General features: G+C 40.7%; 1 protein-coding gene across 2 annotated transcripts in view; it reads right to left on the bottom strand.

Moving 5' to 3' along the window:
- Nucleotides 1–3407: 3407 nt before the first annotated feature.
- Nucleotides 3408–22472, bottom strand: part of MCF2L (MCF.2 cell line derived transforming sequence like) — a 104367-nt gene continuing 85302 nt past the window's right edge. Inside the window, exons 17-31 of one of the 2 annotated variants that reach the window (XM_082304985.1) lie at nucleotides 20209–20324; nucleotides 19202–19271; nucleotides 17898–17990; nucleotides 17655–17747; nucleotides 16181–16306; nucleotides 15239–15460; nucleotides 14575–14667; nucleotides 13981–14059; nucleotides 13768–13825; nucleotides 12346–12461; nucleotides 6773–6900; nucleotides 6033–6145; nucleotides 5805–5908; nucleotides 5560–5684; nucleotides 3408–5449 (exon numbers count right to left, since the gene is read on the bottom strand). In XM_082304985.1, the coding sequence (XP_082161111.1) occupies nucleotides 5590–5684; nucleotides 5805–5908; nucleotides 6033–6145; nucleotides 6773–6900; nucleotides 12346–12461; nucleotides 13768–13825; nucleotides 13981–14059; nucleotides 14575–14667; nucleotides 15239–15460; nucleotides 16181–16306; nucleotides 17655–17747; nucleotides 17898–17990; nucleotides 19202–19271; nucleotides 20209–20324 (1506 nt within the window). In that variant the 3' untranslated portion in view covers nucleotides 3408–5449; nucleotides 5560–5589. Of the gene's footprint in view, nucleotides 5685–5804; nucleotides 5909–6032; nucleotides 6146–6772; nucleotides 6901–12345; nucleotides 12462–13767; nucleotides 13826–13980; nucleotides 14060–14574; nucleotides 14668–15238; nucleotides 15461–16180; nucleotides 16307–17654; nucleotides 17748–17897; nucleotides 17991–19201; nucleotides 19272–20208; nucleotides 20325–22472 lie in introns of both variants that reach the window. The other variant, XM_082304984.1, reaches the window with a different exon arrangement.

Here is a 22472-nt window from a genome sequence, read left to right as displayed (position 1 = left end):
AGACACAGAAAAATTAGATTTAAAATAAAGGCAGCGTGCCCCAAAGTTCGTTTATGCCACCTATCTCAGTTGGTAATAAGGGAGATTAACTCTACTCCCGCCCTTCTCTTGACTGCGTCCCGAGACCATCACAGTTGCAACAGCACCGCTGGTAAATCCGTAGCCTTTTAAATGCAGCGGAGGACCTTGCTGTCTTGTCAATTGATGCAAAATGAGTAAATATAAAAACCTGAAAGGTGATTAATTGATTCACTTCAATTGATTCGTCAAAGATAGTATTTCAGCACCGAACCGGCTAATCTGAGTAAAAACCTTTCAGAATAAAAATGCAAAACCTGATCCTTGATTTTCTACCACCATCTTTAGGCTGCTGCTGGTATAGGTGGCGGCAGCCGCAGTGGTACTTGGGAGAGGTGCAAAGATGCCCAGCAAACACATTTTCGTACCTCACCTCCTCCTGTCTCGCTGCTACAGGGACTGAACGTTGCGGGTGATGTCGGCCTGTCTCCGCAGGGTCAGAGCTGCGGAGGAGCTGGCAGGGCTCCTCGGGGTTTGCCTTTGCCCTGGCCGTGACTCGGCCGCTCCTTGCGAAGGGCTGAGGGACTCATCCTCTTGCTACGCTGCTAGGTTGGATGAGGAAACCTCACCACTTTGTCTTGCAGCCTAGTTTTTGCGTACACCACGCTGCTTTTTTTTCTCCCGAGGTTTTGTCTAGACAGAACGCTGCCCGCAGATTTCTCAAGAAAAGGCTTGAGCTGTGGGTGAGGACACTTCGCTGTGAATGCCCTTTGGACCAAGCAAAATGGTTGGAGCCCATTGACAAGGGGTGTGTGTTTATTTATGTATGACAATATTTTGAGCTAACCACGTACAAGAGCGCATGAGCAGCCGAGGGAGGGAATGGATGCCAAAACAGCTGTACCGGCCTTACCCGCGCTCCAGCAGAGCCCTCCAGCACCTCGCCACCCTGGGCACCCCTGCCCTGCTGCCTCTGGAGGCTGTCCCTGGTGGGAACCACGCTGTGGCTGCGGCCACGGAGCAAGTGAGGGTGCTACCGCTCAGGGAGGGGAACGGTGCAGCCGTTCTGGGAGCTGATCCAGCCAAAAACTGCCTGGGGACGGGGGGGGAGATAACGGAGCTGCTCCCTGGAGCAGGCGGGAGCACGGGTACAACGGTGCAGCGGTTGGGAGGCAGGAGGGGAGCTTGCTGCTGGGCTGGCGGCAGCCCCACGCAGCAGCTACTTCGGCAAACGACATGCAGCATTTTTTCCAAGTTAAAACGTCTTTGTGCCCTGTGCTCCTTGCCCCACCAGCCCCATGTGCTCGTCTCAAAAAATAACCCATCCGCTCTGTGCTCTCCCTTCTCACCTCTGACTGACCAACGTGTTACAGCTGAACATATCAGCTTGAGGTGCGGCAGCTTGGAAATACGTGGAAAGGAATAAAAAACCCAGGAGAAATCCAGTACAATCTTGCTGGCGAGGGAGCTGGCATCCCTCTGCCTGAGCTCTATCTCGGGAGCACCTCCTGCTGCCTTTCAAGCAACAGCTCAGCAATTAAGGAGAACAGGTTCCTTGGTCCCCATGTTGCCATCTGAGCACGTTATTGCACAGCCTCCTGCATAGAAAAGTGACAAGCTCCAAGTTTCACAAGCCTTAAATTTCTTTCCTGGATGTATTAAGGGAAGAAGGGGAAATTTTATAAATAAATGGGACAGCATTTAAAGAGCGTTTATGGAAGTTGCCTGGAGCAAAGCAAGCGGAGCACAGCTGATGCCTTGGCCAAAGGCCTTGGGTTGTGCTCCTGCCGCAGCTGGCCTCACCCTGTCAGGGCGTTTGTAAGGGCAGGAGAAGCTATTTATCAAGTGCTTTGCTATTAAAGGTCAGAAAACTACCTTGCCCTCTTAGGGTCTTTACATGGCCATTCATTGCTTTCCGGCTGCTTCTGAGTCTCCAAAAAATCTCATCTTTATCTTCCTTAACAGCTGTTAAAATAAGCAGTAGTTATTGCAAACATGGCCATCATAGCTTACGTGTTACTTATTCATCTCCTTTCAAATGAAAGCCCAGAGAACCTACTTCAACATCTGAACATCTTATTTTGACAATATGGTATCTAGACCCAGTTTACACCAAATCTTAAGGGACAACAGGATCTGGCTCTTCTATTCCTGCATCCTAAGTTAAGGGAATTGAATTTGGGTAGGTCCCCCGTACCAAGCTGATCTGGCACTCACCTACACAAATCTAGGGAGACTGCTAATTCTGGGGACTTGTGTGGACACTCAAAACTTTACAGTGCAGTTCATCATGACCATCTGACAGAAGGGGAACGGGAGTCCCTGTCGTTTTGAGAGAACTGATGTAAATAAGTTATGGCTTCAGTTTTGCTCACTGACACCGTCTGTGCAGAAGGGAGAAAGGGTTTTGAATTCCAACTAGCAAAATCTAGGAAAGACCGTGCTCCAACTTTGAGCCAGTTATCTAGCACGTAAGAAACCCTAAGATGAGTCCGCAGTGTCTGCAACAGGAAATAAACATCATTACAATTAAGAAGAAATCAATCATTATTAGGCTATTATATAGAAAACTCTTTACTTTCCATTAAGGTAAACGTGGGCTGGAATTCTTTCATTCTTTTGCTGTAACAAGTATGATGTGCTTGTGCTCAGAAAGGCTGGACTCCTTGTGCTCAGAACAGTAGGAATGCCTACTACAGAGGTTGCTGTTGTGTTAACAAGAGCAAATAAAAGCAATCAAATCCCAATAACAGCTTAGCTGGATCACGTAATTGCACACGGCCATGAACTCAGCCCAAATCACTCCTGTTCAGTGGGAAATTCACCTCCTCCCATGGCGTGATGGTCCTTAAAGCCATTAACCAGTGAACGTGCAAGCATGTTCCTCTGCAGGTGCTGCAAGCGTGAACGTGGTTTCTTGTTTCTCAGCCAGCTGCAGCCGTTGCCAGACACGGCCTCCAACTTGGTCTGCTACGACCACAGGATCACGAGGAGCCTGCGTACAGGAGGAGGGGAACCACGGGATACGCAGCTTTCTTAGGGAAAACCCACCAGCGATGTGCCGTCTTTCAAAAAAATGGGTGCGTGGGAGAAAGGGAATCAAATCTGATTACCTGGCACTGGCTTTAATTTTTTATCCTCAGCCTGCAGACATGCTTTAATTCCCCAGCGCCAGGTAAGTGAGCCAGGATCACAAAGGTAAAATGGTGTTTCTCTGAGGTGGTCCAGAATGAGCAGGCAAAGGACTTGAACACACGGACCCTGACAAGCAACAGGTAGACAGGCCTGCTTTTCTGTTCCAAATCCTTCAGCCTGTCTCTGCTTTTATAGGATACCCGTAAGAAGCTTTTAAGACTGTGAGACAAAATAAAACACAGAGCATGTCTATATAAAGGCATTCAGCAAGAAGCGCTGAAATTTATTTCAATTTCCATAATTACAATAGAGACCTCTGACTCTGAACTCCTAATTCACAACAGCAGTAAAAAAGGAAATGGTGAAATGGGTTGTATTAAAGTGCAATGATGTGGAGAAAACCATTGAAATAACACAAATGAGGCTGCGGTGAGAAAGGAAAGGACAGTCTCATCCTAGCAATGACAGCAATATATAAGTAAATTATGTTACAGATAATTTACAAAATAACTTATATAAATGAAGATAAGCTGAATCTCGTGTTGCCATTCCATTGTTAAATATCAGACTAAATATTCCCAGTCAGCCCAGTATTATATGGGATAATTAAAAAAAGATCAGAGGATTTCTGCGTTGGTAAAACCCTGATCAGCCTTTATATTGCAGTATTGCAAGAAACCTAAGTATTTATGAATTGTAAAGTGACACATTCAGCAGCATGAAGACTATAAATACATCTTTTACATTGATACATTTTATCTACACACATATACATATCTACACACACATATATATACACACAAGCACATACATGCACATAGATACGTACATAAATATATGTGTGTGTGTATATATATGTTTCAATTTGTACTGACCATGGTCAGCTGCATTTTGATTGCGTCTGGGGTAGGGTTCCTTTTGCAACTCAGGAGTAAGATCATTCTTTAGAGTAGTTGTCCTTTATGTTTCCTAAGCTTCAGCCTCTAAAATCTAAAATTCTGGCATAAAGATAGGCTTCAGGGCCCAGCCATCAGAGAGTCTCATGATTAACAGCAGTTCCCGTTGCTGCTGAAAAATTACGGTCTTCATGTCCACATTATTTTTAAGTAATATGATACATGAATCACTTAAAAACCTATTTTCATGTAAGTAAAATATTTGAGAGACAGACAGGAATGAATACAATATTCCACACATGCACACAGTTCTGGACTGTTTGTAAGGAAGAAGTGCAAAGAACATCTGACAAGGTGAAAATTTACGACATTGGCTTACATCATACCTTGAAAATGGCAAGTTTAGCATTACCCTTCCTTTAAAAAAAATTAAAATACGTGTCTGTAGCATAAATCTGACTCTTCGTTAATAAAGATTTTTTTTTTTCTCCCATGCTCCCCTTTTATAGAAAAATTACGTTGTCGTGTTTTTCTCTTTGAATAAATCCGCAACAAACACTATTGACTAAAAATACGTCTGGTTTCTAGCCCTCATAGGTTTGTCTGAAGGAAGGCTCTTGACCCATAGGGCAGCCACAGTATTTTCCTCTGCCTGTAACTGCATGTTAATTGTGAGAGCTGAAGGTAACCATGCAATTACCATATATTAAAAAATCATATAGTGAATAAGAACATTTGTGTTTCATTGTGCACCTGTGTAAGGAAAAAGACACTACTAAATTGCCAAGGCTATGTAAACACAGTGATCTTGGTAAAGAATTTGGTTGTGAGGCCAAAACACCTCAGAAAACAGCTATTCCATTGCACACATCATTAAAAGGTTGGAAAGGATAAAATTATAGTTTCTTTTGATGCTGTTGTGGTCAGTGAATTGTTCGTGTCTGCATCCCGGTCTCTAGGGAGCAGAAGAATATCCTGAAGACCCAAGAGAAGAGAAAAGGCTGGACAAAACCTCCTTCCTGGTTCCTGTAAGAGTCCCATTCACTGCACTGACCGAGGTACGTCCTTGGAGAAAGGGATTTTTGGGGAGGAGAAACTGTAAACTCGGATTTATTTTGTTTATACCTATCCTGTACAGTGATTGCTGTGTTATTAGTTTACAATAAGGATTTAGCACTGAACACATTTTGTTTGCTCACATTCAGATCCTGGCTGTTACAAAATGATACAGTTCTGCAGAAACCTGATTGTAAATCAATGAGAAAATGTGTTTCATGCTAACAGCTCTGCAGCTTCAGACTTCGGAGCAGAAGCCTCTGCAAGATCCTATTTCACATCGTTTAACTTTTATTTACAACTTCACATTCCATGCACTTTTCATTGGGATCTTCTGGGAGAACCTGTAAAAATCACCAGTGAAAATACTCAAAGCTGGCCACGCAGTACTGGTGGTTCTCTGTTTGAGTCCAACATCCAGCACTCTGCACAAAATGACAAACTCCGGATTTACCTTCCATGGAGGTGGGGTGAAAATTTAATGTTAGCCCTTAATGTCCGAGAAGCTGGTGCTGCTGGCATTGCAGCTATCACTGCAACTTGATGATGTGCTCAAAGTGCTGGAGGCAGTGCCCGATTCTGGGAAAGGAAAGAAAAAAAAAAAAACACAAGAAAATATGATATGGTTGTTGTTTTTCACAACTTTCTTTCATTCAGTCTTCAGAGAGACAATCTTCTCAATTATAATAAATAGCCTACCAGAGCTGCTTAAAGATTGAGCTGATTTTGAATTGCCTATGAGCATCAGCAGATTGTTTGCTGGGATCCAACCTTCTCTACCACTGCTCAGGTTCTTTACATACCTAAAATAATACAAAAATAAGAAGTCAAATTGCTTCATTTCATGCCTTTCAAAGTTTTACCCTAAACATCTGCCTTCCAAACACAGCTCTGCGTATAAAAATTTCCAAACACAGATCTGCGTACCAAAGTCCATCCTCCCCTTCACGAATCAGTTGAACTAGATCTCCACTTTTCACTGTAAATTCTTCAGAAACTCCTTTCTCATAATCAGTCACAACTGTATATTTACCAGGAGTCTAAATGCACACAGAGGAAAAACATAAACAAATTATTTCTATTGAGTAATTTAAGGTATGTTGCAGCTTTCGTTATGAAAATTTTCGTACTTTTCCCTCCTTTCTCATGCACATACATGCTGAAGACAGCGTAAATATACATTCTGAGAAGCAGTAAAACTTTGCTGTTCAGTTACATGCAAATTAAGTACATGAATTCTCAGACCCTGAAAAACATTCAGTAAAATGTTTCCATTACAACAATTAATTCAAATACCTACCAAAAAATCCCAAGAAAAAAAAAAAAAAAACAAACAAAACCAAAACCGAGCTGGCAAACTAGCAACACGATGTATGTGTGGAAGTCTGTTAACGTGGTAGCTGAGCATGTCATTGCTTGACTGCTGTACTATGGCATAAGCAGCCACGGTCTCACCAGTCAGCGGGTACACAAAGGCACAGACGGTACAAACACAAGGCTGATTTAAGAGAAGGGGGCATTTTCCATTCCCCTAGGAATTTTGCCCAGCTGAGGATTTCAAGGTAGACACCTTCCTGCCTGCAAGCTTCAAAAGCATTCCCATAGACTGCCACACACAATGTATCAGTAACATTTGCTTAGCTCAATAGGAAAGCATTTCTGGTTACCAGCTTCATCTCGCCTCCTCCTCCTCCTCCTTCTTCCTCTGCATCCGATGAATTCAGCGGATCTTCAGCACTAGACCAGCCATCATTTTCTTCAGATGCATCAAGAGAATGAGATGTTTTAGCCCAACCTTGGGGAACAAACAGCCACTGGTTAACTTTGCAGCAGCGAGCCGCTGACTGGGAGAAGCGTTCCTCCCACTGAAAAGCTCTTAAGTGATCAACATAAACGGGGAAAACTGTGCACGGGGAAGTTATTACAGCCACTAGGTGAAATTCACAGCTGGCAAAAGTTGGCCCGTTTCCATCAGAGTAAGTGGAGTCGTGGCAATGCACAGCAGTGAATTTGGCCCTTTGGATTTATATAGAGGGAAATAGATGGAAAGAACGCAAATTCCCAACTAAAAACAAGCTATTTCTCCCTTATACAAAGATGAACGATGGATAGATACTCTTTTTCTTGGGAGGAGGTAGAAGACAGGAACATGCACTCTATGGGAAGAGGATGAACACACGGGGTTGTCACCCAAAGCAACCTAACCAGCCTGCTGGAACAAGGGATGGATGCACGTAGCTTTGTTCAAACTGTCGAGCATGTAGAGCTGTCAAGAAATTCAACGCAAGCTACAGGCACTCTGTACTTCACCTGACAAGGCAGCTTATTATTTAAGGGTATTCAGGCACAAGGATTACTTAATCACGCTGAATTATCTCGGTGTTAAGTCACTGCACCAAGCACCGCAAGAACAATCTCCTGCCTGTCATTTATTGCCAAGTGTTCCTTTTCCTCTCTCGGGGTGAAGCATTTCATTTATTTACAAGGCTGAATCATACCCAGAGTGCACAAAATCCTTTTCCAAATAAAACTACAGTAAGTTTTACTAGTGGGATGCTTTTCACTGAGGTCAGCAGCTGCTAATAAATGTGTTGATCTTATAATGAAAAAAAAGTCATGATAAAAGACAAATAAATATTTGTAAGATTTTATTTCAAGCCAAAAGGTAACGACAATGCAACTCAATGAAAAGAATGAAAGGAAGAACAAACCTCCCAACTTTTACTTAACTATTAGTTAAGTTGAGAAAGCATTTTTGCTCTTCACTGCTTCTGAGGCATTTGTCGCATGGCTGGTCATACCAGCGCGTTAGGGAAAAAACTGAGCATCGTCAGAGTAAAGCCAGAGCAATCCAAGAATCATAGAAAGAAATCACACCCAGAGCACACCAAATGGAGTGGGACTTTTACCTCGCCTGCGCTGCTGGATGACCTGCACAAGGTTTGAAGCACTGACCCATTTGGCCCTGTCCAGGGTTAAGACTGAACTTCCATCTGTGAAGAAACTAAGCAATAAATTCCTGCTGTATTCCATGCAAATTTTCTTGGAAGCCCACATCTTATAGTCGGCTTGTGGGACACAGCTGAAACCCTTTCTGTTATTTCCAAGTTAAGAACAATGCAACAAAAGAAAACTTGGTTTCTCCTAATTGTTCCAAGCTCTCATTAGAAACAGAACCAACGAGTTGCACAAAAGAAAAAGAAAGTGAAATCTCTGTAATTACTCTGCCTGTAGCATCATACTGGCCTGCTCATCTGGAACATTTTGGGTAACGGCTCTTGTTTCTCAGCCTCTTTCTTTTCGTATGTCGTGCTGATGTGGGTAAGAGCAGACCTGCCTGATCCTGCCATAGCAACAGTACTCCTACTCCTCATACAAGCTGGCACTCCGCTATTAGCAAGTCCTCATCCTGGGCAGGAGCCGGGGGGAAGTGGTCACTGTGGTCATATTCATATTAGCTAACTACAGGCACCAAAATTATGCACGCACATTCAACCTGCATGGGTGTATTCAGCACACTGTGACTCAATCAGAGCTCCCTATGAAGGCAGGCAAGGTCAAAAAATGGCAGTCAGTCCTGAGAAAAGGCAAGGTGATGCAGAAATGAGCTTAGATTTGATAGTGCCAGGAAAACCAAGAACTCATTAACCGCTTCTCTTCAGAAATGGGCCTACAGGTTTCTTCACAGAGATAGGATCTACCTGCAAGATGCGATTCTGTCACCAATTCATTTTCCTTGACCTCACTGCAATGTAAGTCAGAGCGATGTAGCAGTGAAAGGAAACAAGTGGAGGCAACGCACTCTGCACCAAAGAGCTGTGACCGTCACCTGGTGCAGTTTCATCCTGAAATGCCCGGGTCGACTGCCTGCTTATCCCTCTTTCGGTTGGGGAAGCAGAAGAGAGAAAGCGTCAGAAGAGAGATTGGAAGGCGCAAGACAGAAAGGGGAGTGACTAGATGTTTTAAATTCATTTACTTGGTTTAGTGGTTTTGTAAAGTGAGAGGCTGCTGGACAAGACAGAAAATCAGACGAGTCTGTTCCAAGGACCCAACAATTTTACTGTAAATTAGCAATGATCAAGGACTCTCCACCCTGGAAAATTTCAGCATCCATGGAAAAGGCCACAAAACACCCTTTGCTTTCTGACAGCATTTTCAGGCCCTCAGGATTTCCATGGTACCTGGAGATCTCAGAGGTCTGACTGCTCCTGCAGAAAAAATTAACCTCACAACTCCCATATCCACACTTGTGGAGTTTCTGCATGCGTCTGGCCTGGGATTACATTGCCTGCTGCTCAGACAAGGCGAATGGTGTCCCATAGTTTCCCCAGCACAGCAGCTGAACCTGCATCGTTTCCACAGGTGAGACAAAGACAAAGGCTGTGGAAACCTGGAGAGGAGGATGATGTCTTGAAACAGAATAATATTTTAGAATAATATTTTCTAAAAGAGATGGTGGTGGAAGGAGAGGAAGACAGGGACTTCTTTCCTTGTACTCTTGAGTTAATTAGCCCCAGGGATTTGTACTCAAGCCTTCACCAACAGCCTTGCTGGTTAGAAATGGGTCATTTAACTGAAATGCTTTTTTATTCTTTGCTTAGCTGTGGGTTGGGGGGACAGGAGGCAAACTGCTACAAGTGGTTCAGTTAAATTATCTGGGGTTCACAGGGTGGCAAAAATTGCCTATTATCACCCAAAGAAAGATGCAACAGGACTGTGACTACAGTAGTAAATGCAGATCTAAAATGGAAATTCCACATGACAGTGATGATCCCTACTCTGACTAGAGCACACGTTTCAGATTTTTTTTTTTTCTTTTTTAAATGTTAAATCCTCTCCACAAAGGGCACAGTGACAGGAGGATGCTAACTGGAAAACGAAGTGTCTCATAGCAACTGGATGCCACTGTAGTTCCATTAAACATCCAGCTTCTCGTTATTTCTTCAGCAGAACATCCCTTTCCCACTGCCCTCTCCCAAAAACTAATTAGCCATATGCTACTTTATTCAATGCCAAGGTAAAACTTCAACCAGTTGTGCTATCAAAAACAGTATATACAGAAGCTGACAGACCCACTTGGAAAAACTCAGCTGATACCAATACCACTGCACACAACAGCATCATACAGGTATCCCCAGTGCTCTGATGTAACATATTACATGAGGGATGTGTGGATATTTCTGGAGTAGAAGATGTGGTATCACTCTACCTCTTAAACCAAAAGGAGTTGGGTCACTCACTACTTCATGCCGTTTAGCTTTTTTGTCAGGACTGGTAGGAGAAGCTGCAGGAGGATGAATAGGCAAAAAACACAGAAGAGAGATATTGAAGAACTGGAAAAAAGAGAATAGGTGGATTGCATGCTAAATACCTTTGAGTTTACACTGGAAAACAAATGGATTTCTGTAATCACTAATTTTGGCCATCATTGGTCAATTACAGCAGAAGGAATTAATTATTTACATGTAGTTATTTGAAGATAAATTGACAAATTTATTTTACAGTAATAGATGAATTAGACACCAACTGAATACAATTAATGTTTGTCTAAAATTGAAATTACCAAATTAAGCAATCATTTTATATAAATCTAGTGCTACAGCAATACCTGGTCCTGTAAGAAGGATCATTGGCAATGTCTGGCTTTTAGCAGAAGGAGATGGAGTTTCTGTCAAGGCAAGCATGGGACATTAGTGCTCACCTCATTAGCATTAGATACGCAACCCTAGACTCTCTCCAGAAAGAACTCAAAGGTAATTGGGTTTTAAAAAGGCATTCTGAAAAGATGCTTGGGGCGGGGGGGAAATCATGCTTTTGGACAAGTGCCATTATCTTAATGCAATTCAGACTGTTCAAAGACAGCTGTTCAAAGCAAGAATTGAATGTACCAAATTACTCGGCAGGAGGAAGCAAGAAAGGTCTCAGACTCCTAATCGCCTGTTTTAGCAAAAAAAGTGAAGACCGTTTCTGGATGCATAAGGAGATTCTTATTTATTTTTGTATCCGGCAAAACAACATTGTCATACACATTCTGCTGTCGTCATGCTTTGGGAGTTCTGTTAGCAAGGATGCTAATATTGAAATACTCTAGAAAACCTTGATTCCTTTTTGCCAAGTACAGGTGCATTTGGGGCAGATCCACTGAAGCTAGAAGCAGTCCAGGTATCTGATCTGAAGACAACTTTCTCTAGTTTTCCTACAGAAATGGGGCACTATAAACTCCTTCCTTGGCTGTGGTAGCGAGACTGGAGGCATTGGGAACTGCACTCCTTCCCTTGCATCTCCAACAGCTCCACTTTTCCCAGCTGCATCTCCCTCTCCCACTTAGGGGTCGGTTTCTCTTGAAATCTCCCTGTCAGGGTCAGTGACTCAGGAACCTAGCTTGAACTTAGGAGAACAAGCTAGCGTATACACTCAAAACCTGTTACACTACACACAGACGCAGACACTAAGTGATGCTTCAATTACAGCCTTAAACAGAATATGATCTAGCTTTTTTTAAAAATTACCTTTCTGACATTCGAGGTTAGTAAAGCCCTGGAACATAAAGTGTTTTTTTGACAGTACAGAGCATTCTGAGGTAGAGCTAGTGTCATCTACAAAGGAAGAGAGACACGCAAAGAAGGGGAGAAGGCCATGAAGAGGTCAAGGCAGAAAATTGTTCACAGCCCTGCCAGGGAACCAGCACGTTGGGATGAGAAAGGACAACTGAAAGTCCAGGTACAACAGAACCACCCAAGTGTCCATTTGTTCTCACTGTGCAGGGGCTTGTATTGCCACTGCCTAGTAAATAATCTCCACGATGGAAACCAAAATTCAAGAGAAAAATAATACTCTTCAGAACCAATAACGCCAAGAAATTTATGCAGAGGAAGAGAAACCTGAGAAGCTGGGCAGCATTAAAAGGAGACCTACTGCAGACTCAGGCCTCATAACCCACAGTTCCCACCTCCTTTTGGCTGCCCTTCATCGAGGTGGCTTTGGGCCTGTCTGCACCACACAGTGGAACGCAGGAAACCCCGAGCTAAGGGCCGACGTGACCAGCACGCTGGCGCAGCGTGGGCAGCACTTTGTGGGTGGGCTGCCTTAGGGCTGAGAGCAGCACAGCCCTGCTCCTTCAGGCGTAACGCTGCGTTTGCCTGCACTACCGTGGGTACTCTGCTGGTGGATCTGCCTGTGCATCTGCAGTGCAGGCATGCTCTTCACAGTTAAAGACAACAATACGTACGTGTAAACTCACCTTTGCTTTTCTCAGGGTACTTTGGTGCTATTGTGGTGCCATAACCTTCTAGACTTGCGAGATCAGCTTTTCTCTCCTCCATTTTTTTGGTGTTTCTGATGTGGTTCCGTGAAGGACTGTTTATTGGAAGAAAATTAAGATAATCAATCCATCTCCAGCAAATTTGGGTCTGAACAGGGATGATGACCTTCGGTCACAGGCTGCCTTTTACAAACAGATATATAGGCTGAAAACCATTTCTTAGCTACGTCCCAGATCATACCTTCCAGTATTGAAGAAGTCATGGTTACTGTCCACAGAAAGACCATGAGCACATACAAAGGAGAAAGACTCTCCTAACTGACTGCAACCACACGTACTATGGCAGTGTGAGCTACTGAAAAGACAGCTCAGGACAACTTCCACTCACTCTCAGATACAGGCACACATTCTGTGCTGACAGCTTCCTCCTGAATGTACTAAGGAAAAAAAGGGGAGAGGGGGAAAAAAAAAAAAAAAGAATAAACTCTGCCCCTCAAAAGCTCTTAACACAGGAACAGGTGAGGGATGAACAAAGAACATAGGTTGGATCTTGCAGCTGGATTCCCATCACACCTCCAACTGGGAACGGAATGGAGAAAGACATCCCACAAATACTATACGTCTGGGAAATTCTTCCTGAGTGCTAAGTAGGTGCATAAAACATGCAGGGCAGAGAGCTACACACCATGTGGGAATGACTGAAGATATGAGCACATGGGCTTATGGGTATATACACATACACATACCAGGAAAAAAAAGAGTGAGTAGCAGAGGATTAAAAGGAGGTGTCAGAGAAGGGCAGAACAGCAGGTGGGAGCAGAAAAATATACAGGTTGGTGGGGTGAAGGACAAAAAAATAGGAATAGAAGAAAAGCTTGACCCAGAACTTGGGACACTGGAGGAATCAACACATCGCTTAGTTAAAAAAAAAATAAAAATTGGAGGAAAAGAACAAGGGACAGAGAAAAGATAATTCCCTGAAAAAGACAAAAAGGAAGATAATGTGATATTGGAAAATGAAGAAAAAAATAATCCAGGTGAAGGAAAAGAACAGAGAAGGAAGGAAAAGGTTGCTCCACATAACTCTCTTATCTGGGGTGTAAAGTATGTAATTAGCTGTTGAACAAACAGATCCATAATACCACCAGGATTTTGGCTGGTGCAGAAAATGACTTTTCTGTGTTGCTCTCTATCAAGTGGCAAAGCCCATGCCACTGCTGCTCAACTTAACAGTTCTGGAGATGTATAAACCCCAACCTTTACAGCTTTATAGTAGAAAGAGACCTAAAAAACCACTAAAACATAGGGGCCAGTATTAAGGGACAGGAGTAATGAAGAACTGAAAACTAGATTTATTAGCGTATTTACAAGACAGCCAGGCTGATTTGACAGCATACTTACCTTGTACAAGGTAGAGGTAAACTCTGTGTTTGTTCTAGTGTCCTGTGCTGACTAGCTTCTGTAATGGAGGAAAGAAAAAGAACTATTAAAATTGATTTGCGTTTTGAGCTTTTCATTTCTACAGTCCTACACGGTGAAGATATACAGGGCAGGTTTTGAAGTTCAAAGAGAAAAAAGATTAAAAAAAACATATATATATACAAAATATTTTACCTCTGCATGCCTGCAGTTGACTCGTCAGCACTTTTCTTATTTCATTTACCCAAGTAGCTTTAACTTCAGGGGTTGGTGCCTACCCGAAAATATATACAATCAGCCACCAAGCATAGAATACTTTACACAAAGAATTGCATGCCAAAGCACAGCCTCAGAGGAACCCTTCAAGAGGGACAGACAGAGCTCCCTCTCTAGGCCTTCAGTGAACAGAAACTAGTGGTGACACCTGGACCACGCTGAGGCAAAGGCTGTGCATGTGCTACAGTCAAACCCCGGCTCCCAAGCCATCCACTTCTCCAGTGAGAGCAACAGTAATGGTGTATACAATATCCCCCGTGGATGCTGTAAAATGTGATTATTTTTTTCCCCCAGAAGACCCTGAAATTGAAGTATATTGTTTAAGAAACTACCTTATGAATTAATCTGGTGTGTTTTGTTTTTTTTTCCTACATGTCCTCATCACTGTCTATTAGTGATATAACAGGGGGAAAAAAACCCCAGACCTTCTTAGGGTTAGACTTCCCCTCCCCCTCCTTTTTCTCTCTCTCTCCCCCCCCCCCCCCTTTTTTTTTTAAGTGGTATGTTATTTACCTGTATGATGTAAACTTCTTCCCTTGCATTATACCAGATTTCAAATTTTTTTGCGTCCCCTTTGACATTTTCTGTTATTCCAACTGCTGCCATCTGGAAGCAAAGAGAACAGAAGCTGACCCACCAAATTGCAATTATGATCACAACAGAAGCAGGCAGCTACTGGTATTATTTGGCACCCTATTTCTGAAAAGCAAAGCCAAATTTGGCTTCTTCCTGAAGGAAAAGAATAACTAATAACACATGATCTGCATGTTGGATCTAAGACATTTAGTGCTTTGTGTCAGCTTGGGTACCTTGGAGGAAAGAAATGTTTAGGTACATTAAATTGACACTGACCCACACAGACCACAAAATCTTACAGCTATTTTATACTACCCTGGTCTACTTATTATTACATTTTCTGCGTGATTAATGCAACTGCCATTCAGCTATACTGGTATGGTTTGGATTTTCTCAAAGGATAATTTTCCCCTACCCCGACTCTCTAACAGACAGTAACACAAAGTGACACAGACCTGCAGCACCAGTTAGGTTTGCCTGAAAGGGTGAAGTTCCCAAAGCAAAACCATAACACAGCTTCACTGACAAAAAACTAGAATATTGTATTGCTGCAGGCGAAGCCCTCAGTACCTTGACCTTACTGGACTGCTCAGTGTCTTACATTTAAGGAGTGTTTGTAGCTGTAAGAAGGTGCTTTCTCATATCCCTCTCCGTTTTCTTCACGCTTTTTACAGAACAGCACTGCTTTCTCGTGGAGGAAGAGGTGTCGCTGCATTGGCTTGAAGCGTGCCAAATCTTTCACCTTCGAGTGACCCTTTTTATGATCAGTCCAGACGTTGAAGGATCCCTGCATTAAAAGCTTGCCCAGCTCATTCAGGTTTCCCTGGAACAAAAAAAAGCTGTATTTGTAACTACGAAAAGATAACATCAGACTAAAACGCATACTCTGAACAGGTCTTTACAAGTTCTGTCGTTCCAAGTAATCTCTCACATCAGTGTTTATGTTGGGTTTACAAACACAATAAAAATAAAGTCAGTGTTGGATTTCTACACATAATTTTTCTTCTCCCCAACATTGTTCAGGCAGGATTTTACAGTCAAGAGTACCAGTAGCAGAGATACAGAGACCCACACATAGAGAGAGGGGAAGGCACAACACACATATTTGATTGTTTGGGTTTTTTTTCCCAAAACTCTGCTCCAAAGCTGCTTACGTTGTGGGGTTTTTTTTGTTGTTGTTGTTTTTTTAACTGGAAGTTTTGGGTGTAGTTTTACACATAGATATGAAAACCTAGTAGCGACTCCCATTTGGCAGTAGCCTAAACCAGGCTCTTCATGATGATTTTAAGTTTCTAACTCGGTGTCAAGTAGATCACAGAAAGTAAACTTGGGTAGACGGAGCAAAATATTATTCATAGCAAGAAAACTTCAGAAGAGTACAGAAAGATCCATTTTCCATTATTTTCATTTCACAATTCAGTTTAAAGGCACATTTTGTAAAACAGTCTTCTCATTATTAGTACACGGTATAGAGTATGCTATACATACATATAAGAAATAAATGAAAATAAATTAAAAAGTAAGTAAAAATACCGTTACTCACATCATAGCCTGTAATGGCTATCTGGTGCATAGAATCATTAACTGCTTTGAGAATGCCCAGTATAGAAGTTAATGCCTCCTGAAGATCTTCAGCACCTTCACAGTTCTTACTGTACTTCAGCATTTCCTGAGTGGGCAGCGAAAGACAACATACTTACTTAGCTTTGGAAACAGCAGTAACTAGGAACGTTCAAACTTTAACACTTTTTAAAGTTATCCAGTAAAGTTTTATACCATATAATCTAGTGGGTTAAATACTGGCAGGAACTCAGAAGACCCTAAAGTTTTACTTTTCATCTCTGCTGCTAATTAGCCGAATATGTTTCATTCATCTAGAGGTTTTGTAAACTCCACCTAAGAATTTTACAAGACTAACTTTGCAAACATTTTTTTCATCATAATTGGTAAAAAAACCCCAAACAACCCCAAACCCCCCAAAACAAACAAAAAATGATATTTTTTATATTTGTTACTTTTCAGAGGTGAACAAATGTAAAAACATAGACAAATTTCATTTATTATTTGAATTATGGTGAGGCCTGCAATGCTAGTAACAAACTTAAACTTACTGCACTGAGCATTGTGTACACATGTAAAAAGGCATCCCTTCTCCAAAGGGCTAATTGGTGAAGCTGCATCTTCCAATCTGATCCAGATAAACATAGCTGCAAGTTCATGTGGAACCCCCCAGACTTCACAGTATGAGAATAAGCATTTACTTATGGACTGCAGGTAGTAAAGGTACTTTAAATAAAAAAAACTTTAATACTCCTCTCTCTACACAGGCTTAATGTAATTAATTCTTTAAAAGCTGTTAACTTCAGCTCAATTTTAACTCAAGAGTAAATTTGGTCCGAGGTAATTTTTTTAAACTACTGTTAAATACAATTATTGAAACGTATGTCTATGTGAGAAATATTTCTTAAAACAAGCCAGCTTCAAACATGGCAAAACCTTATACATTAATTTAAAAATTTATGATAGTATATTGCTTATTTTGCTCTCTCAGCATAGCATGTTTAAGTGAATGACAACAGCATCCTTCCCAAAAACACCATACAGTGCTCTCAGTTAAGTACATTTCCTAGAACCCAGCAAGGCAAATTCCTGCGATATGGATGACGTGACTATAACTGACAAGTAACGAGTACTTCAGATACTCTCTTTTCTTTGTTGCAAAGGTTTCTTGGTCCTTCTGTTTCCTCTAATCAACGCTTCATTCTTCTCTTTGGCAGAAATATAAGGGCAAAGGCAGCTGCACAAGTCTCTGTGAAACATCTGCCTGTCTACTAGCAGCTTTTTGGCTGAAAGAGGAAAGAACTGAGCTGAAAGTTGATAGCCTGGGATTTGTCTCCATTTCGATTTATACATCTGTCTGCTAACTTTTAGGTTTCTCTCCAGCAGCATTAGAGAAGCAGCATTTAAAAAAAACAATGTACAAAATATAATTAGTGTTATTGTTTAGTAACACATACCTTTAGCAATAATTGGTATTTGGTTATTCTTTGAACGGGTTTCAGCAAGTATGAGTCCAAACTGAGCTTGTGATCGAGTTTTCTTTGACATTCCTGTAATCAGTGTTGGATTTCATCAGTACACTGATCAGTATTTCTCTTTTTTGTTCTTAACATAAATGATGGAAGTTTAAAAAAAACAACTAAAACAAACACGCCCCACCCCCCCGCCCCAAAATATTTTAGAGACTCAAGCAAGCGTACCTGAAAGAATACAGAATCTGAAAACTGCCTCCACAAACTTTCAGATCGAGGTTTATTTTGACAGTATTTTTCATAAATCTGGAAATCTTCCATCTGAAAGTAGGGACATAAGCAAAAAGTTAATAAATTCTTATGACTTTAATAGACAAAGTTCATACGAATTTTTTTCATAATCAATAAGGCTAAGAAAAAACAACAACAAAAAAATGCAATTCCTTGAGGCATCCCAAGCAAAAAACAATTATTCAAAACCTCTGATTTTGTAATGGCTACTAATTTTGTACTTGGAACATCAGAATAAAATGTTCCGGTTCATTTTTGCTTCGGTTGAATGTTAAGCACCTTACGAAGAAGCATATATTATGTTTACAAATATATTTCTATTACATTATGAAAAATACTTCTGTGAATGCCCAGCCATGAGTCCCTCTGTGCAACTTATTTAAAAGTCTTTGCTCTCTTTTCTTTATACATTTTCATTTTACGAATGTGGTTTTCCCTGGGAGTTGCGCTAAGGTGGACTAAGCAGTTTGTTGCCCCTTATCACTTCAGGATCTAAATAGCATGACTTCAGCACTTGTTGAAAGCAAAAGGAAGTAAGACTGTTGAAAATATCATAGTAACTATAGGCATAAAGGAAAGACTAGGTAGGATATCAGCAGGCACAGAAGTACCTCTGTCCCTCAGTTTTAGGAACCAGCATCTCCATGGATGTAGCCAGTAAATAGGAGGGGGAGGGATGGCTCCTCCCAGGAGTTTTAGAACATCAATAGGTAGCAACAACAGGAGATTGATTTCCATAAACAGATTCTTATTTAGCCTTTGGTATACTAGGGGTGAGACTCATTGTTTAATAAATCCCGGATTTAAAAGGTTTATTTCTTTCATAGTTTTCTATTTTCAGAATAAAAATATTTTGGACTTACTCTGTTGAGGTGTACTCTTTAAAGAAAACAGAAAAGAACAACAACAACAAAAATCCAGTAAAGAAATCTAATCAAGTAAACCAATTATTTATAATGATGTGAAATGATGCAGTGCATGGCCCCTCTTCATGTTTTCTTAACTGCCACTTTAATAAAGCAGTTTTCTTTCAACAAGTTAGTAGCTCTTTCTAACAAAATTAATTACCCCACACAGCAGAAAATACCCCCAGCTCCCAATTAACATGCACATTTCTCAACCTGTTACCTGTTAAAGACAAAGAAGGGGATGTGGTGGCAATTACTACATGAAAACCACTCTCATATGTTACAGTCTTAGAGGGGCTTATAAACGAAATGCCAGCAAAAGATGACACATACCTGATCTAGAAAGCACCGTCCTACTAGTTCTGGGTATTCTACGTAGTTTTCTAGTTCTCTCAAGAATATTCTATGAGGAAGAAGATTTTCTTAGAGCACATGTTAAAAAAGTTGTAGTAAATGTTCACATTCTTGCAATTCGTTTTCTAAACTTTTGGAAAGAGATTAATAATTCTGTACTATAAAACTAAACCAAACTCTTCTAGATCATGTACTTAAAAAGGAATAGCAAATTAAAATAAACATTCTGACCAATTTCTTTTAGCTTAATGTTGCTACAACTGAAATCAAATATAAGATTAGGAAGGGAAGGGGGATTTTGTTTCCCTGCCTTATGTATTCAGCAGCAGGATTTGTACAGTTTAAAGTGTTTGGTTTTTTCCTTCCAAATACTACCAAACAAACCAAACCCCACCTCCCCAAACCAAAAAACCCACCCAAAAAGATCAGTGGCAAAATTTCCAGTCTAGTTTTGCCTGAATAAGAAACAACTATTTAATATGCTTAAGTTTTCTTGAAAATACTTCTCTTTTCTACCAATTTAAATATTATCCTGTGAAGAAATACCTCTCTAGCAGCAAGGATTCATACTTCAGAGAGGTCACTGAAGTATAAAATTAACCAGCCTCAACCAGATATAAGAGTTGAGAATTTGTGGTTTAGAATAATAATTTACTTTCCATAGCAAATTTCATAAAAAATAAAAGAAACTCAAACAAACCTTGCTTTAATTAGCTTGTAACCAGATTCCAATACCTTTCTTCAGGAAGAGGACCACCATGCAAAATTTTACGTGTGTACTGCAAACATTTGAATAAAGTTTCACATAGCTTTGCTCATCTTTTATAGATATTTTGCTTTTCTTCTTCTATGCAACATGAATTTTGACATGCCAGATAGCCAAGTGGGACTCAGTAAGGATCTTTTAGCAATTTAAATCAGATTAAAAGAAAGTGTAAAGAATCCCATCCAAACACCACTTTTTAGACCTGAATGGAAATCCTCACCTGTTGTGAAAGTGATAAATTTCTTCCATATTCCCAAACAAGATATCTTTCTTATTTTGGAGTTCTGGTGAAATGAGGTGAGCCATTAAGGGGTTGTCCATCTCTGCAGCATAACCCTGCAACACAGGAGAGAGGCACACTGATTATCTCCCTTTACTTGCAGTACTTATCTCTCTCTGACAAGGCAGTCTGCCTGCAGGCTGATAGACAGCAAAGAAAGAGCTCAGTATTAATCATGAGAAAAGTATGCAAATTCTGGTTTTCCATCAGTCCATTAAGACACACCTATATCTTAGAAAGACACTTTGAGTAATTACTGCAATTTTAGTTAAGCAAGGATGAAACAAAGTTTGCAATCATTTCCACCAAGCAAAGGCTATGCATTCCCATACTGTTTACAAATTATAGTTCGTACTTTTTCTGCTAAGACTTTACACACATGAGTTGAAAGCCACAATTCCAGTACACACGCAAACCTTCATGCTAGTCTTAGCTATCAGTATGAGGGAACAAGCTGACCATAGTTATTTCTGCAGGAAACAGAAACCATTAAGCTGCAAATTCTATCTTTAAGACATTTTCATTAGCTTTGGTACCAGAAGTCGTAACTTTAGATTCTGACATCTTCCATTTGTCATATAAGGCCAATTCTCTCGTCTGTATATCTGGCACAGATAAGAAAAAGAGAGCACACAAGTGGCTTTAGCCCAGGACTGTTCTCCTCTGGTCCCAAGGTCACTAATCTGTGATTAAGTGATCTCCCAAAACACTAAAAAACAAAAAAACCCAACAACCCTCCCCAAAAATCCCAACCCCCCAACCAATCAACCAGAAAAACTGCCAGAATGCTCTAGTACCTGTATCATAAGTAGATTTCTTAATGTAAGCAGATTTCTTAGTGTACAGGCACTGAAGGAAGATGATGTGACCTACTTTAGATTTGGATTAGATTTCTCTCTCTTTTTTTTTTTTTTTTTTACACGCCTCCCCCCCCCCCCCCATCATGGACAAGGTGGTCACATTAATGACATTGATTATAATAAATTGCACTGAATTATAACAAACTGACAAATTAAATGAAAGGATAAGCAAAAGTGCACCTACAATCAAGATTTTCAAAGTAGGAGATCTAGCTGGTAAAGTCAGCTACCCTGAAGAATTCAAGCATTTGGATAGGACAGTGATTAGATTTTTTTTTTTTTTTTTTTTTAAATCAGAAACATTCCTTTAAAAATCTGGGTATTTTTTCCTCAAACACCACAAAAAAGAAAAAACAATGGTACAGGCAAAGATGCTGGAGCTGATAGATAGCTAACCATTGGTCCCTCTTCCATATCTCTCCCTCCAAATAGGGAAACACAGAGTCTGAAAGAGGAAAAAAAAAAAAAGGTGGTACAGCCTTAAAAAAGATAAAAATCATCTACATAAAATGGAGTTAAAAAAATTAACAGGGAAAGAACAACTGCGGCCACCATGCAGTTTAGATGCAGTGAAGAGAATGATTCATTTCCACTTGAAGTAAGATGATGCTGGACATAGCAGCAAAGCCAGCATTGGCATAAAGAAGGGATACCTAACCCAGCAGAGGTGAAAACAAACCTGACAGAGCTCAGTACTCTGGAATCTGAAAGAAGAAAAGCATGAAATCCACACATTGACAAAAAGCTTTTGATTTTTTTTTTTTCACTTCAGGCTGACACAGTACTTATTTTAAAAATTTAATATAGAAAACCTTCATGTTTTACTACCTATGCAGTACTTGTGTTTTGGGAAAGGAGAGGGAAAGCTACTCCATGCAGCCACATTCAATCTTACTTTAAGAACATATAATAAGGCTTTACTTAGTCTTCCATTTGAAAGCTGTTCTAAAAGCATTAAAGTAAATAGAAAAAGGAGTTGAATACAATACCTAAAAATAGACTAGACCAATATTTTTCCCCAGTAAAAAAATTACTGGATTTCACAGACTAAAGTGGGATGATCATGGTTATTAATGAAAGGAAAACTATCAAGCTCAGATAAAAGCAGCTACAGCAGTTTCCCAATAATCAGTCTTGGGAACTACCTTGTTTTTTTTTTTCTATTGGAATCCTTGGCAGAGAGAAAATGCATGGCAATTAAAGATGACATAATAACAGGAGACACTGTCCATACAAAGCAGTATCAGGTTATTTTACAGGAAAAATGGGAACGGTAACAGAATAGGAGAAACAAAGGAATTGGGAGAATAGCCAGAACTATGGATTAATAACTACAATTACTCA

This window comes from Platalea leucorodia (assembly GCF_965183815.1).
Source record: "Platalea leucorodia genome assembly, chromosome: 2".
Lineage (NCBI taxonomy): Eukaryota > Metazoa > Chordata > Aves > Pelecaniformes > Threskiornithidae > Platalea > Platalea leucorodia.
This window is presented reverse-complemented; position numbering and strand designations above follow the sequence as displayed.